The sequence below is a fragment of the Fukomys damarensis genome, unplaced genomic scaffold (genome assembly GCF_012274545.1).
Source record: "Fukomys damarensis isolate Sample0158 unplaced genomic scaffold, DMR_v1.0_HiC HiC_scaffold_15, whole genome shotgun sequence".
Lineage (NCBI taxonomy): Eukaryota > Metazoa > Chordata > Mammalia > Rodentia > Bathyergidae > Fukomys > Fukomys damarensis.
Window position 1 is genome coordinate 21,011,180 of NW_022900927.1, and position 16,964 is coordinate 21,028,143.

Here is a 16,964-nt window from a genome sequence, read left to right on the forward strand (position 1 = left end):
ATAGAAGCCAAACAATACTTTGTGGAAAACAAAAGTAGTCTGAAAAATCTTGCTACAGTTCATTTATTTTATGGTATAATTGTGTAACAATTTACTTATTTAACTGTTTAATATGTATTTTGTTTTATAATACTTTAAATACATCTATTTATAATTATAATTATTTCAGTAACATCTTTCACTTTCTGAAATTTCTCTATGTTGGTGATTTATTAAGTTATCCCATCTTATCTATTTTCTTTATTTCATGTATCTGGGAAGTAAGAATGTATGTTTGGAATTTTATACTTCTGTGTTTGTGTAGAGTACCCATGAAATAAAGAACCGGAGACTAAAAAGAGTTAGACACCAGCACTACAATGATTTTCTTGTAATATGTCAAAACTAGTTGAGTGTATTGGGCATTCTTTTCACCTTGGGGTAAGAATCATTTAAAATGGAAGCCATAGACAACTATGAATAAATACCAATGTGAAACCTTTACTCTATATCCAATGTATAAAACGAAGATTCAGTGTCAAATCAAGGCAGGTATTCACAAGAATTAATGTTTTGTTTTGCTTTTCCAGAATCTGGAAATGGCAAAAACTTATGTGAAATCCAAGGAGATAGTGGAGCTGGTCAACACACAGTCTTTCACTGACAAAGGTCTGGGCCCTCAAAATGAGATGAAGGGAGAGGAGAGAAGGCCTGGTGCCTATGGGTTGCTTGGAAGCTTGACTGAAGAGCATGAAAGTATTGAAGAGGAAGAGGAGGAGGAAGAAGATGGGGAAAAACCGAAGAGAAGAGGTCCCAAGAAAAAGAAGATGACCAAAGCACGCCTTGAGAGATTCAGGGCTCGAAGAGTCAAGGCCAACGCTAGAGAACGAACCCGGATGCATGGCCTGAACGATGCCCTGGACAACCTCAGGAGAGTCATGCCATGTTACTCTAAAACCCAGAAGCTTTCCAAGATAGAGACTCTCAGACTGGCTAGGAACTACATTTGGGCTTTGTCTGAAGTGCTGGAGACTGGACAGACACCTGAAGGGAAAGGTTTTGTGGAGATGCTCTGTAAAGGGCTCTCTCAGCCCACTAGCAACCTGGTGGCTGGATGCCTCCAGTTGGGCCCACAGTCTATCCTCTTGGAGAAGCACGAGGAGAAATCTCAGATTTGTGACTCTGCCATCTCTGTCCACAACGTCAATTATCAGTCTCCAGGGCTTCCTAGCCCTCCTTATGGACATATGGAAACACATCTTCTTCATCTCAAGCCTCAAGTATTCAAGACTTTGGGAGAGTCATCATTTGGGAGCCACCCCCCTGACTGCAGTACACCCCCTTATGAGGACCCACTCACTCCACCCCTGAGCATCAGTGGGAACTTCTCCCTGAAACAAGATGGCTCTCCTGACCTGGAAAAATCCTACAGTTTCATGTCACATTACCCCTCTGCAAGTCTAAGCTCAGGGCATGTGCATCCAACCCCCTTTCAGGCTGGTACTCCCCGCTATGATATTCCCATAGACATGTCCTATGACTCCTATCCTCACCATGGCATTGGGACCCAACTCAATACAATCTTCACTGATTAAGGTAGTAACATCTGCATTTCAGAGAACAACATGGAGACATTTCCCATAATTCAAGCGATTGAGCTGAAGGTTCGAAGACTTTAAACAGACACTGTGGCTATATAGCAAATAATAATCTGAGTCCATTTAGGGCCTGTGGTACCTATACTCTTTTGTCATCGATTTCTTACACTGTATTGATTCAAGTGAAATTATTTGATGACTTACAACTGTGTGGTAACAGAAGCTCTAGGCCCTATTACAGTGGTGCCATTAAATAAGCTCTGCCAATGAATTTTCCATTTACTGGTGATAGAAGCACTTGTTCTAAGTTTAGATAATTGTTACAGACCTGCTTGGCTCTGGAATTATACAACTTTGGTGAAAACTCATAACTTTCTTCAAACTGACAAAATAGAGCAATACTAGGAAATGAAGAGTATGCATGGAATGATCAAATGGAGTTACTGCAGGGGCAAGTCTGTTGGCGGAGAGAATGCAAAGTTCATTTGAACTTGGTGACAAGACTTTGTATCTATCTGAAAATAGCTTTTAGAAGTTAAAATTCTAACTTGGCTGTCACTGTGAATAGATTAGCTCTATTTCTCATTGGACTAGAAATTGAAAATATCTTTCTTACCAATTTGAAAACCATAAGAGAACATCATATTCTTATAATATTTCAAAAGCACTTTTCTTAGTAATAAAGTCAGAGCAACGAAATCATTGAAATCTCAGACTTCTCTGACCAATGGAACATGGAGAAGTCATTTCGATCATTTTACAGCCTCCATAACCAGAAGGCGCTGGAAATTCTGACAATGCTCAGGTGCTGCCGTTGGAATGAGTGCACAACCCAGGTTTACATTATTGAGCAATAAAAATGGCAGTTGGCTGCACTACCAGTTCAGGGACGCTTTCTAGCTCATACTTTTAGAAAAGCACTAGCAAGGTGCATTTCATTTGGCTAAAGTGAAGATTATTAAAACCACTGACCTCTGTCCATATCATATCATATTTTTTAAAAGCACAGCACCAGTCAGTTTATCGATCAAGCTTGAATTTTTCGAACACATATGCAATTGCTTATCTCTCTCACCATTAGTTGTTAGCCCTTCCCACTTTTAAGATACAACATAGTTACACTTTGTAGATAACATTCCAAGCAATGAAACTTGGGGATTCAGAAAGAAGGTCCCAGGTCAGTGAATGTTTTTACCAATTTTTATCTTCCTTATAAATTTAGCCCAATCTGCTGAAAGTGCATTGTCCTTTACTTAACTTCTCTTTCCTTTATATTAACACTAACTTTGTTGAGTTTATCTTTCACCCAGGAAATAAAATCTGAGAAAGTTTAGTCCTGCTCAATCTGCCAGAACAATTAGCTTAAGTTCAAACCAAGAACGTCATAAATGACTATTTAATATAGATCCTGCCAGAGAGAGTACACTTAGTAATGCAGGTACACTCATAAGACCAACGAATAAAACTGATAAGACAGATCAGTATAGCATTTCTACAGCTTAGTTACCGCCTAAAATCTGCCAAACTGTATGTGTGTCTTATTTTTAAGTCCCCTTATTTATTTCCTCGTAATATAAACTGTTTTGTCTCCATTTCTTGCAGCACTTACTATGCTGTATTTTGCACCCTTGGTTTGTCAACCCATTTGAAAGAAGCTTTGTAGAGAGCTTTTAAACTCCATCAGCCACCAGAGTGACTCCCTTCATCATGACATCCTCTCATTCCTAGTAGGAATAGTCAAGTAAGATGATTTATAAAGCCATCCTACTTACTTTCTCACCATATGCTGGTACTCACCTTTGTGGGGGGATTTGGGAGAATTTATCCTTAAAGCTAGTATTTTCTGGCATTTGTAGATGATACATGTTGTCTGAGTTATTTATTAGATATTATTTATTTAATTTATTTCTCCTTTCCTTTTATGCAAATTCTTTGGGTTGCATGGACATGCTCATAACTCCACTCTCCCCCAAAGCTTCATTTGGAAAGAAGCTCATAATTTTAGTATATGTGCTGCTGAAGCAAGCACAAGAAGCTCATAATTTTGCTAGGAAGTACTGAGTTTTAGAGTGAGAGGAATATAAGGAATTTGGTTTATAATTGCTTGTAATTATTTGAATGGCTATTTAACTAACGCTTTTAGATTTTTTCCCCTTCACTTTAAAATGAGCCAGAGTTTTTTTTTTTTTGAACATGTTGTTTATGTCTTTGAAGAGTACACTATCCATGAACCAGACCTCCCTGGAATTGTGCAGAGGGATTTTTAAATTAAATTAAAGTTTAGTAATGCAGTATGCTCGGAAAGGTTCTACTCTTCAGATTAGAGCAGTTTCATCCTTCTGTGGACATTTTCAGATAAAATGAAGCAGCTGTGAAAATCTTTTGTTTAAAAACACAACTATTTTTCCTCCCTTTTTTTTCCTAGCAGAAATAAAGCTGTGGGTCTCACTAGACGTTGTGTTGTGTCCTTGGTCTTCCACGCTTGTCTTTGCCCTCCTCTAGCAATTTTCTTAGGCTCCAAGATCTGCAAGCAGCAGAACATAGGGCAGCCTTTCCAGAGGGTTTACATGTCTTGTGTCTCAGTGGGTCTTGCCAAGGTCGTTGAAAAGTCTGAGTAGCTAGGAGTCTGGTAGCACCAGCCTTTGTCTCTCATACAATAAACCACAGAATCTGCAGCTGAGAACAACAACAAAAATGAATGAATGAATAAATAAATAAACAAAGCTTATAGTAGCAATCTTTAGGGCCATCGGTAGTCCAAGTTATCACATCATAGAGAAACAGATGATGGTAAGAAGGCCTGATATTTACAAATTACGTGTGCCTACCAACTTTTCAACAAACTACGAAGGATGTTTTTTGTTAACTGCTTTTCAGCATCTCTTCTCTTAAATTTTTTGTAGGTTTTTTTTTTTCTGGTTAAAACACTCCAGACTCCATTATTATATGTATAAAATACTAATTTTAAAGAAACAATGATGACAATGGTAATGAATATAAACAAACAAAGTTGGTTAATCATGGGAAGGACTTGGCTTAAAATTTTCTTTCTCTTTAAAAAATTTTAATTGAATTTATTGGAATTGAGTTAAAATTAAATTGAATTGAAATCATTGAAATCTCAGACTTCTCTGACCAATGGAACATGGAGAAGTCATTTCGATCATTTTACGGCCTCCATAACCAGAAGGCGCTGGAAATTCTGACAATGCTCAGGTGCTGCCGTTGGAATGAGTGCACAACCCAGGTTTACATTATTGAGCAATAAAAATGGCAGTTGGCTGCACTACCAGTTCAGGGACGCTTTCTAGCTCATACTTTTAGAAAAGCACTAGCAAGGTGCATTTCATTTGGCTAAAGTGAAGATTATTAAAACCACTGACCTCTGTCCATATCATATCATATTTTTTAAAAGCACAGCACCAGTCAGTTTATCGATCAAGCTTGAATTTTTCGAACACATATGCAATTGCTTATCTCTCTCACCATTAGTTGTTAGCCCTTCCCACTTTTAAGATACAACATGTAGTTACACTTTGTAGATAACATTCCAAGCAATGAAACTTGGGGATTCAGAAAGAAGGTCCCAGGTCAGTGAATGTTTTTACCAATTTTTATCTTCCTTATAAATTTAGCCCAATCTGCTGAAAGTGCATTGTCCTTTACTTAACTTCTCTTTCCTTTATATTAACACTAACTTTGTTGAGTTTATCTTTCACCCAGGAAATAAAATCTGAGAAAGTTTAGTCCTGCTCAATCTGCCAGAACAATTAGCTTAAGTTCAAACCAAGAACGTCATAAATGACTATTTAATATAGATCCTGCCAGAGAGAGTACACTTAGTAATGCAGGTACACTCATAAGACCAACGAATAAAACTGATAAGACAGATCAGTATAGCATTTCTACAGCTTAGTTACCGCCTAAAATCTGCCAAACTGTATGTGTGTCTTATTTTTAAGTCCCCTTATTTATTTCCTCGTAATATAAACTGTTTTGTCTCCATTTCTTGCAGCACTTACTATGCTGTATTTTGCACCCTTGGTTTGTCAACCCATTTGAAAGAAGCTTTGTAGAGAGCTTTTAAACTCCATCAGCCACCAGAGTGACTCCCTTCATCATGACATCCTCTCATTCCTAGTAGGAATAGTCAAGTAAGATGATTTATAAAGCCATCCTACACATTAAAACAATCTTTAATTCTGGAGATGAAAATGGTCCCTGAACATATTTAAATTGCTTCTTGCTCTTATAGTCTTATCTTATTCTTTTTTTCATTATTTAGAGAATACTTTATTAGTTTCTGTCATCAAACCCAAGTAGATATGACCTTACATATTTAGTGCAATGCGTTACCCCTGCACACATGGAAAAAAATTAAAAAAATTAACATTTCTAGACCAATATGGCTGTCCATTTCTGTACAAAGCCAACTCAACACAGTAAATTGGGATAACTTTTTCCAAAGTTGACAGCACCATTAAAGTTTCCCAAAATTCAATTTATATATATATATATAACACATTCAGCACATTCCATTAAAAAAACAAAACAAGACAAAACAAAAAACAAAGAAAAGAATAATATCCAGAAAACAGCAAAGTTTTGTTGCTGTTGTGGTACCTGGCACATTTTTTATTAGTTTCTTAATCATCATCTGGAAAGAGAACATTCTAGAGTAATATTAAATATAGCTCTGATAAAGTATGCTCACTAAAATGTATCATAAAGCAGGTACAAGATATTTTGCATTCATAGAGGTATGATACAGTACCATCCTACATCAATAATACTAGAATCAGTTTTGGTTTGAAATTTGCTTTGTCTGCAAATAAGAATGCTAACCCTGTTTTTTTCTGGGCTCCTGTCACATGGAGAATTGTTTTCTATCCTATTCACTTTCAGTCTATGGGCTTCTTTTTGCACTAGGTGTGTTTCTTGTATACAACATATTGTTGGATTTTGCTTCTTTTTCCATTTTGCCAGTCTATTTCTCTTGATTGGTGAGTTGAGGCCATTGACATTGCTGGTTATAATTGACATGACTTATTATCAACGTTATTGGCCTTTTGTTAACTCTTTTTACTTTGTCACCTTCTCCTTTTAATTTCTTGCCTTGCCTATTTGATTTGCTGTGTTAGGCCTCATGGTGTTGTTGCCTTCATTGTCTTTTTCTAGGATCTTGTTTAGAATTCCTTGTCGTGCTGGTTTGGTATTCATGTAGTTTCTCAGGTGTTCTTTGTCGTGGAAGTGTCTTATTTCCCCATCCATTTTGAAAGAGAGTTTTTCAGGATACATCAGTCTAGGTTGGAGATTGTTCTCTTTTAGTACTTGAAATATCTCATTCCAGGCTCTCCTTGCCCCAAGGGTTTGTGTTGAAAAGTCTGCTGTGATTCTGATGGGCTTTCCTTTATATGTGATTTGTTTCTTTTCTTTTACTGCTTGTAGTATTTTGTTCTTCTGTTGGGTTTCTGGGATCTTGATTATTATATGTCTAGGTGTAGATTTTTTTTGAATGTAGCTAGTTGGGGTCCTATATGCCTCAGTTATCAGAATGTCAAATTCTTCCCCTCTGTTTGGGATGTTTTCTGTCATTAATTCTGTGAACAGCTTTTTAAAGTTCTTTGTATTTTCTCCTGCTACTTCATGTATACTCATGTATTTACCAGACTGATGTTATTTTTCTTTGCATCATCTAGGAGTTATTGGATCGATTTGTCATGATCCCTTACTGTTTTTAAGAGGCCTCTCTTTTCATAGTCACTGACTGCAATCTTATCTTCTATATCTGAGAGTCTATCTTTGCATTCTTTTATTCTGTTGCATACACTTTCAGTGGAGTGTTTAATCTCCTGGATATCTATTTGAATTTGTTTTATGGATTCCATTTCTTTCCTATGTTGAGCATTTATTTTTTCCATTTCTTTCTTATGCTGGGCCTTCATGGCTTCTATCATGGTCCTGAGCTCATCTAGTTTTCTGTCAGTTTCTGCTCTAGAGTCTTAAATCACAACTTCCATTTTGCTCACTATCTCTATGGTTATCTGGGAAATTATTTCTGTTTTGAATTTTTCTAGAGCCTGATTGATCTGTTTTGTTACTTCCTGTGCTTTAAATTCAGGCTGTCCTGGTGATTCAAAATCAGCCTTTTCATCCTCATTTGCCCTACTGTTTGCCATTGGTGAACTGGAAGTCTGTCTTTGTCTCTTGCTTAAATGTTTTCTCATTTTTATTTTTGTTTTAGGACTGTCCTCGGCTTAATCTCTGGATTATCACCCAAATCTTCCTGATATAGTTGCACCCTAGCTTCTGTGTCTCTAATGACCCACAGACATTCTCATCTTTATAACATCAGAGAAAACAGCTCATCAAATCAACCGCAACACTTTTTCCCAACTGATACAATCAGCAACACATTAAGATCAAGCACAATTTGGAAAATGACCACCTGTGGTAGTCACTAGACTATCACCCTTAAATCATTTGAATTAAATTGAAATCAAGAAGCAGTCCAGAACATGTTTGGAGTGAACAAAATTTCAATATAGTGTATTTACCATTTAATGGCTCAGACAGAATGAGGATGCAAGACCCCTGGTCTCAGATAGCTGAAGACTGAACCCCATGACGCTGACTGACCTCGGGCTGCAAGGCCCAGATTGAGTTCTCCAATCTTCTGAATGGTTGAACTCCACACCGTTCTATTACAGGTTTCCCACGCCCTTTCTTTAAAGATGTTCAAAGTTGGGAACTCAGAAAAATACCCTTGATGACCACCTCTGCCTCTGCAGACTGTGTCCAAAGACTGGCACAGTCAGGAGGTCTTAGAGTGCAGGGGCGGGTAGGAGAGTAATGGGGGTTCAGGGACATTCACGTGGCTACCTTCCTGGCACTGGAGTGATGGCAGCTGGGGCGGGAGAAGGCGTGGCTATCCTTCCTGCGGTGGATCGGGGCCCAGGTTACTTCCTGGCGCTGGCTGGGGCACACTTTCTCATTATTTATGGCTGAGTAGTATTCCATTTTATAGAAAAACCACATCTTCTTTATTCAGTTTCCAACTGATGGGCAGATGGGCTGTTTCCAAGTTTTAGCTATGACAAACTGTGCTGCTATAAACATGGGTGTGCATATATCACTGTAGTTTGATTCTTTTAATTCTTTTGGAAACATACCCAACAGAGGGATGGCTGGGTCAAATGGAGCCTCTAATTCTAGTTCTTTGAGGTATCTCCATATTGACTTCAATAGTGGTTGCACCAGTCTGCACTCCCACCAAAAATGGAGAAGGGTTCCTTTCTCCCCACAACCGTGCCAACATTTGTTGTGTGATTTCTTGATAGCAGCCATTCTTTGTGGGGTGAGGTGAAATCTCAGTGCTGTTTTCATTTGCATCTCTTGAATGACCAGTGATGTGGAGCATTTTTTCGTATATTTACTTGCTGCTTTTATTTCTTTGTCTGAGAAATGTCTGTTCATTTCAGATGCCCAATATAGAATTGGGTCTTTATATTTGGGGGGGCTGGTTGTTTTGAGTTCTTTATATATTTTAGATAATAGTCCTTTGTCTGAAGAGCAGCTGGTAAAAGTTTTTCCCACATTGTAGGTTGTCTCTTAGTTCTGTTGATGGTTTGTTTTGCAGTGCAGAAGCTTTTTAATAAGATGAGATCCCAGTTGTTGAATCTTTCTGCTAGTTCCCATGGTACTGAGGATTTGTTCATAAAGTCTTTTCCTATGCCAATGTCTTCTAGAGTTCCACCCACCTTATCTTCCAGCAAGTTTAGTGTTTTTGTTTTTATATTTAGATCTTTAATCCACTTGGATTTTAATTTAGTGCATGGTGACAAATAAGGGTCTAGTTTTAATCTTTTGCAGGTTGAGATCCAGTTTTTCCAACACCATTTATTAAAGAGGCTATCTTTCCTCCAGTGGGAACTGTCAGCTCCTTTGTCAAAATGAGGTAGCTGAGTGCATCTGGAGTTGTTTTTGTGTCTTCCAATCTGTTTCACAGATCCTCAGGTCTGTTTCTTTGCCAGTCCCATGCTGTTTTTATCACAGTGGCTTTGTAGTACAGTTTCAAATTGGGAATTGTTATACCCAGTGCCATGTGTCTGTTGCCTAGGATGGCTTTTGCTATTCTAGGTGTCTCATGGTTCCAAATGAATTTTTGGATTCTTCTTTCTAATTCTGTGAAGTATAGTGTTGGGATTTCAATTGGTATTGCATTGAATCTGTATAGCAGTTTTGGTAATACGACCATTTTCACTATGTTGGTTCTTCCTACCCAGGAGCAGGGGAGATCTTTCCATTTTCTCATATCCTCTTTGATCTCTTTTTTCAGAGTGCTGTAGCTTTCAGTGTAGAGGTCTTTTGCTTCTTTTGTTAGATTGATTCCCAGATACTTCATTTTTTGGATGCTATTGTGAAAGGAATTGTTTCCCCGATTTCTTTCTCAGTGAATCTGTTTGTATACAAGAAGGCTATTGATTTTTGGGTGTTGACCTTGTATCCAGCTATTCTGCTAAAAGTGTCAATTAAGTCTAGAAGTCTTTTGGTGGAGCTTTTTTTGGTCTTCAATGTAGAGTATCATATCATCAGCAAATAATGACAGTTTAACTTCTTCCTTTCCTATTTTTATTGCTTTAATTTCTTTATCTTGTCTAATTGCTATGGCTAATGTTTCCAGAACTATATCAAAGAGGAGTGGTGATAGTGGACATCTTTGTCTTGTTCCTGATTTTAACATGAAGGTTTTCAATTTTTGGACATTTAATATGATGTTCGCTGTTGGTTTTTCATAGATAGCCTTTATTAAGTTGAGACATAGACCATGTATTCCAATTTTTTGCAGAGTTTTTATCATGAATGGGCATTGAATTTAGTCAAATGCTTTTTCTGCCTCTATTGAAAGGATCATGTGGTTCTTGTTCTTGACTTTGTTAATATAGTGTATTATATTTATTGATTTATGTATTTTGAACCATCCTTGCATCCCTGGAATAAATCTAACTTGGTCAGGATGTATGATCTTCTTGATGATCCTCTGTATTCTGTTTGCAAGTATCTTATTAAGGATTTTTGCATATATATTCATTAAGGATATTGGCCTGTAGTTCTCTTTTTTAGTTACATCTTTCCCATGTTTGGGAATCACAGTGATATTTGCTTCAAGGAATGAATTTGGAAGTGTTGCTTCTCTTTCAATTTCACTGGAGAGTCTGAAGAGTAATGGCAGTAGATATTCTCTAAACGTTTGTAAAATTCAGCAGTGAATCCATCACGACCTCGGCTTTTCTTTGTTGGTAAGTTTTTAATTACATTTTCAATTACACTGATTGTGATTGGGGTGTTTAAAATGTTTTTATCTTCTTTGTTCAACTTTGCTAATTCATAAGTATCTAGAAATCTGTCCATTTCTTCTGTGTTTTCTGTTTTATTAGAGTACAGGTTTTCATAATATGTATTAATGATCCTCTGGATTTCTGTGGGATCTGTTGTGATTTTGCATTTTTCATTCCTGATTGCATGAATTTGAGCCTTTTCTTTCCTTTTTTTGATAGGTTTGCTAAAGGTTTATCAATTTGATTTATTCTTTCAAAAAACCAACTCTTCGATTCATTTATTTTTTGTATCATTTTCTTAGTTTCCATTGCATTGATTTCTGCTCTAATCTTTATAATTTCCTCTCTTGTTCGAGCTTTGGGGTTTTCTTGCTCTTGCTTTTCTAGGAGTCTAAGAGTCATTGTTAGGTTGTTTATTCGAGCTTGCTCTGTTTTCCTAATGTGGGCATTCAGTGCTATGAATTTTACACATAGAACTGCTTTCATTGTGTCCCATAGATTCCTGTATGTTGTATTGGCATTTTCGTTTATTTGTAAAAACTGTCTGATTTCTTTTTTAATTTCCTCTGTGATCCATTGATTGTTCAGGAGAGTGTTGTTCAATTTCCATGTATTTTGAAGTTCCTATGGTTTCTTACGCTATTGATCTCCAGTTTTACTGCACTGTGATCTGATAATATACAGGGAATAACTTCCATTCTTTTGCATTTATTCAAATCTGTTTTGTGAGCTAGTATGTGATCTATCTTGGAGAATGACCCATGCGCAGCTGAAAAGAATGTAGATTCTGATTTTGTGGGGTAGAACACTCTATAGACATCTAATAAGTCCATACATTTAAAAGCTTGGTTCAATTCTAGTATTTCATTGTTGATTTTTTGCCTGGATGATCTGTCTATTTTTGATAGTGGGGTATTCAGATCCCCCACTACAATTGTATTAGTGGTTATTTGGTTTTTCATGTTACTTAATATTTGTTTTATATAGTTGGGGGTATTTATATTTGGTGCATATATGTTTATGATTGTCATTTCTTCCTCTTGAATTTTTTCCTTTACAAGGATGTAGTGGCCTTCTTTTTCTCTGTTAATCAGTTTTGGTTTGAAATTTGCTTTGTCTGCTAATAAGATTGATACCCCTGCTTTTTTCTGGGCTCCTGTCATGTGGAGAATTGTTTTCCATCCTTTCAGTTTCAGTCTATTTCTTAAAATTTTTAAGACAGAAAAAATATAGATATTCCCCACACCTAGCTTCCATCTGGTAGTTCATGTTCTGCAACTTGAAACTACTTTAAAAATTATTTAATTTTTTTAGTTATCAGAGATCTATGCATACATAAGCAAATATTAGGTGCATTAGGCATACATACTAGGATGTATTACACTCTTTTTCTACAAATAAAAGTGTAATAATATAGGTCTACATGTTCCCTTTAAAAATATTTAAGTATGTCCCTTGACATATTTTCATATTTAATGAAGTTTCCTAACTCTATTATAACTGGCCAGCTTTCTGCATTAAATACCATAACTCATTTATTTTTCCAATCTTTCTAATACTGAATGATTACACACACATCACTTGACACTTATTAAGAGAGTCTACTTTGCAACGAACGTTTCAAAGAGACAAAAGAAGGGCCTGAGATTTAGCTCAGCAGTTCGGTGGCCTGCCTTGCAAGCGCAAGGACCCGAGTTCAATCCCTGGACACACCCCCCCGAAAAGAGACAAAAGATAAACTAACAGAAAACAGCAATCCCATCCCTTAGTTATTGGGTGCTTTCCATATAATGTCACTTTTCTAAGGGATTTGTGAATGTTAATCTATTCAGTCCCAAAGTCACTCTTCTAAGGACATCACTATTACTCCCAGTTTGCAGATAAAGCAATGTAAGGCAGAGTAATCGGAACTCTCATTGTTAGTGAAGGCTGGCACCAAAATTTGAGCTGGTTGGTTTATCCAAAAGGTTTGAATAATTTTTCAGAGCTTATTTGTTTGGTACATTCACAATATTGGAGCTGGTGAAAGTGGAGTGAACCTGAGAGAAGACTCATTTTCCTTTGACAAAAACTCAGCTTTTTATTAGACTTTGCTTATGCAGACTGTGGAGATGTACAGCACATCCCAGATCAATACCTTTTTGCAGGATAGTGCCCAACTTTTAGAGGGTATAAATCCATTTCTTACTTTTATCTTTAGAGCTTAAGTTTTAGTAGGAAATTATGATATGAAAATAATGAAATCTTCTACCAATATAGAACCTTCCTAATTTCAAGTTTAGTTTCTTGAATCTATACAACTTTGGAGAATAGTTTGGTATACTAATTACACCATCAACCTTAGAGCCAAATAAGGGACATATTTGACGTACAACTTTATTGGTTGAATCATCTTTGTTGAACTTATTTACTTGCAGTCTCAGTTCCCACAAATTAAAAATAATGGTAATGGAAATGCCTTCTCCATCGAATTAACTGAGATAATACAGACAATGCACTTAGCCAGTGTTTAATAAGTGGTACTTATTACTGTCTATGTTACTATCCATTCACAACCTTTTTCTTTGCCCCAGTATGTGGTTGGGGAATGGGTGATGGTGACTACAACAGGCTTGGAGAGGTCATTGAATTTTTAGTTATTAGGGTTGAATCAGACAGAACTTGTATTTGAAGTTAACTGACTGTGTAGCCCTAGGACACTTATTTAACTTTTGTGCTTCAATTTCTTCCTTTATAAAAAGTAATACCACCAAAGATATAGTTATAAGAAAATTAAAAATGATCATGTCAGCAAAGTGTGTAAGTCAGTTTCTGGGAAAAGGGAAACACTTCACCGTCATTCTTTTATTACAGTTGGGAGTAGAGTGAGAACAGATGAGGGAAGTGAGAACCAGAGGATCCTTTGAATTTACACATTAAATCATTGATTGAAGCCAATATCAAAATTCAAGTCCTTTGACCGGAACTGTGTACATTGATATATGTTATTTTCCAACTTATTGTATTCCTTTAATTAGAAATTCTCCACAGCAAATTACAAAATTTTGGAAATAAGAATATCAAATTTTGCTTCCTTTTCTAGAAATTGGTATAGAGCTAAGAGAAGCTTTGCAGTGATTTTTTTGCTGTCATTTGAGTTCTGACTTTATAGAAAAAGAATACTCTTACCTCACAAATATGTAACACCTGCTTTCAAATCAACTTAATAAGTAGTTACTGAGGCACAAAGCGAAGCGCTGGGAATACAAAAAATATGTGAGCAAGTATTACGGTATGACATGACTGTAAATGAATACAGTACATTTACACATTTAACACTCAATATTGGCAGCAATGCAAGGCAAGTAGATCAAGTATTACCCATTTTGTTTGAAGGGGGAGAACATTGAAAGTCAGACACTTACTGATTTGTGTGTCAAGCACTTAACTCGGAAGGAAGGCATAGATTATACGATTCTAATGTTATTTTGCGTTTTCAGTGAGTAAATTCCTACTTTTTGTGTTGAAATTAAACACATTTTCTGAGATGACACTAATGAATTATGATAATTGTGAATAACTTACAGGTGGAATAACCTTGATCATTACTTTGTCAAAAAGAATCACTGAAGCAAGGAAAATCATAACCAATGTTAAATGCAGATGCACAGTAGCCAAACAGACAGCTCATTACGAGAGCAAAGAGACCTCATCATGGAAGCCATGATGGACACGGCAGTGAAGATGTTTGATGAGTATCTTATACATGCATAAAGTAACCTGGGTAACGTACTAAATGTGAAATGAAGAAAAATTTTAGAAAACACTCTCTCCTTCCCTCCTCTGACCTCTCGGCCCCCTGCTGCCCTGTCATAGGCTGTTTCTCCTCTGCTGCGCTGCCCTATCTTATGGATGGTGACCTCTACAAACTGGGAGCCAGAATAAACCACTTCTTAAAAAAAATCTCAAGGAGAGGAAGAGGAAATTGCTGTTGATTGCCATCTTATTATGTAAAGTCTCAAGTTAAGTTCTTTATACTGAGTTGCTATTTAAAACAAGCCATTGAAGTAGGTTCCAGATATGATAGAAACCTAGTTAGAAATGTGTAAATAAATACAAAAACATGAAAAGTCATGTAAATCCTGAGATTCTGCCTTCTCACCTATAAAGTAAGATGCTTGTGTCATTAAATACCTAAATTTTTTTTATCATCTTAATATTTTCCTAGTTTCCCTAGCAGCTAATATTCATTTACTCTCTGCCAGAACAATAAGAATATATTTTGGAAAAAAAATGAATGAATGAAGGAATGAACAAAAGATGGTATTTGATGCAAAATGGACTTTATAACATTAAAAGCAACCTGGTGTTTGGATGCCTTCTGTGGTTTTACAGTTGCTGACTGGCTATCTTAAAGCGCTTCTCTGTTGCTATTAATTAATTAATTTAGTCTTGTTTGTTTTTTGAGACAGGGTCTCACTATGTAGTTGAGACTGACCTGGAACTCACTATGTAGCCCAGGCTGGTCTCGAACTCACAGCGATCCTCCTGCCTCAGCCTCCCGAATGCTGGGATCACAGGTGTGTGCCACCATGCCTGGCTGTTGCTATCAATTTAGCAGGCAAATTTTTTAGGCAGTGAACTATTCTTCAGAGATAACTACAGCAGCGTGTTTGACAACTAAAAGGTTCACAATGTATAATTAGCTAAAATAAATTTATTGGAGGCAAAATGTAGAAATTATACAATTTCTATAATTGTGCAGTTGATTTTTCCCTTCTTTCAGTGAGAAAGAATAGGAAGATGTTGAATATATGTTTATTTGATTGCAAATAGAGTTAAGTTTTGATATCCATATGAATAATCTTTGTTGAGAATTATTGATGAAAAATATTTAATGTGAAGCTTGTTTATCCATGTCTCCATGTTGATTTTTTGTATGAATGTGTGAGTCATTGGACAAACATATGACTGCATATATATGTGTGTATGTTTATGTACGTGTATATTGGAAAATATATGTGCTTCAACACGTTTTGGTATATGTTTGAACATACATATGCACCTCTCTATGTACACTCATATTTATTTTATTTTATTTCTCATTGAGTTTATTTGTACATTTTAGGTATACAGTACAGTTACATTCATTATTGGGATCTTGTACCTTTACATGACAGGCCTTGGTTCTCATTTTTTCCCTTGTCCCTGCCCTCCCTTCACCCACTCCTTCCCTCTCCATTTACAAGCACTTTATAGGAAGAAAAGGGCTAAAGGTGTAGGGAAAATGGGAAGGGTAGGGAAAGGAAATAAGGGAAAAGAAAAAAATAGGAGAAAATGAAATAATGGAAATAAAGTGTATGTACACTCATAAACAGATATATGTTTGAACACACACTAAAGTCAAATGGAAATACATTTTGGATCATTTAACTTTTGGCAAATCTATAGGCATTAACTAACTGAACCTGAAGGTTAGTCCCTGTGAAAGAAGGTGGAGGAAGAGGGGTGGAAAGGTTGTAGGGGAGGAGTCTAGATTTTCCTTTCAGGCTGGACCTGGGGGAAGCAATCTCCTAATGTCAAACATTCTTCCCAGTCTAAGCCTGTGCTGTCTTCTCATCTGAGAGGTGGCCTCTGAGCTCAGGCAGTCCAGGGCAGGCAGGCACATGGCTGGCCCACTGAGGGCCAGGCACGGCCGCAAGCTGCTGGGGGACTCCTGGAGCAGACTATTCCCTGGCTCCTGCCTACCCCACTGCTGCCAGCCGGCAGCTTCCCTCCTGCCAGACCTCTGGGCATGCTGATGGGAATGGCACAATTACCTAATCCCTGACTAGGGAGATCTAGGACACATGCAGACAGATGGAGGACCAGGAGGATTCAGAGCTGTTTAGTATTGGCAGAGAAAAGGACACAAACCTGAGAGCAACGGAACGGACTTAAAAGGAGATCCTGAAATCTCCTTTTCTCTAAGCAGCTCCAATTTAAACTGTTTCTCACTTGAATAGAAGTTCTGGAAGAAAGTACCTGGATCTTTCTCTAGTTGCTGGCAAGGAACCTGAGAAACAGCACT

The 16,964-nt window shown here is 36.9% G+C and overlaps 1 protein-coding gene across 1 annotated transcript; it reads left to right on the forward strand.

Moving 5' to 3' along the window:
• Window positions 1-578: 578 nt before the first annotated feature.
• Neurod4 (neuronal differentiation 4) lies at window positions 579-1,574 on the forward strand. Its single transcript, XM_010609391.1, has one exon. The coding sequence runs from the start codon at window positions 579-581 to the stop codon at window positions 1,572-1,574; it is 996 nt and encodes a 331-aa protein (XP_010607693.1).
• The last annotated feature ends 15,390 nt before the right edge of the window (window positions 1,575-16,964 follow it).

Excerpts from the sequence above, each read along its gene's own strand:
- Neurod4 (XM_010609391.1), top strand. The coding sequence starts at position 579 with ATGGCAAAAACTTATGTGAAATCCAAGGAGATAGTGGAGCTGGTCAAC.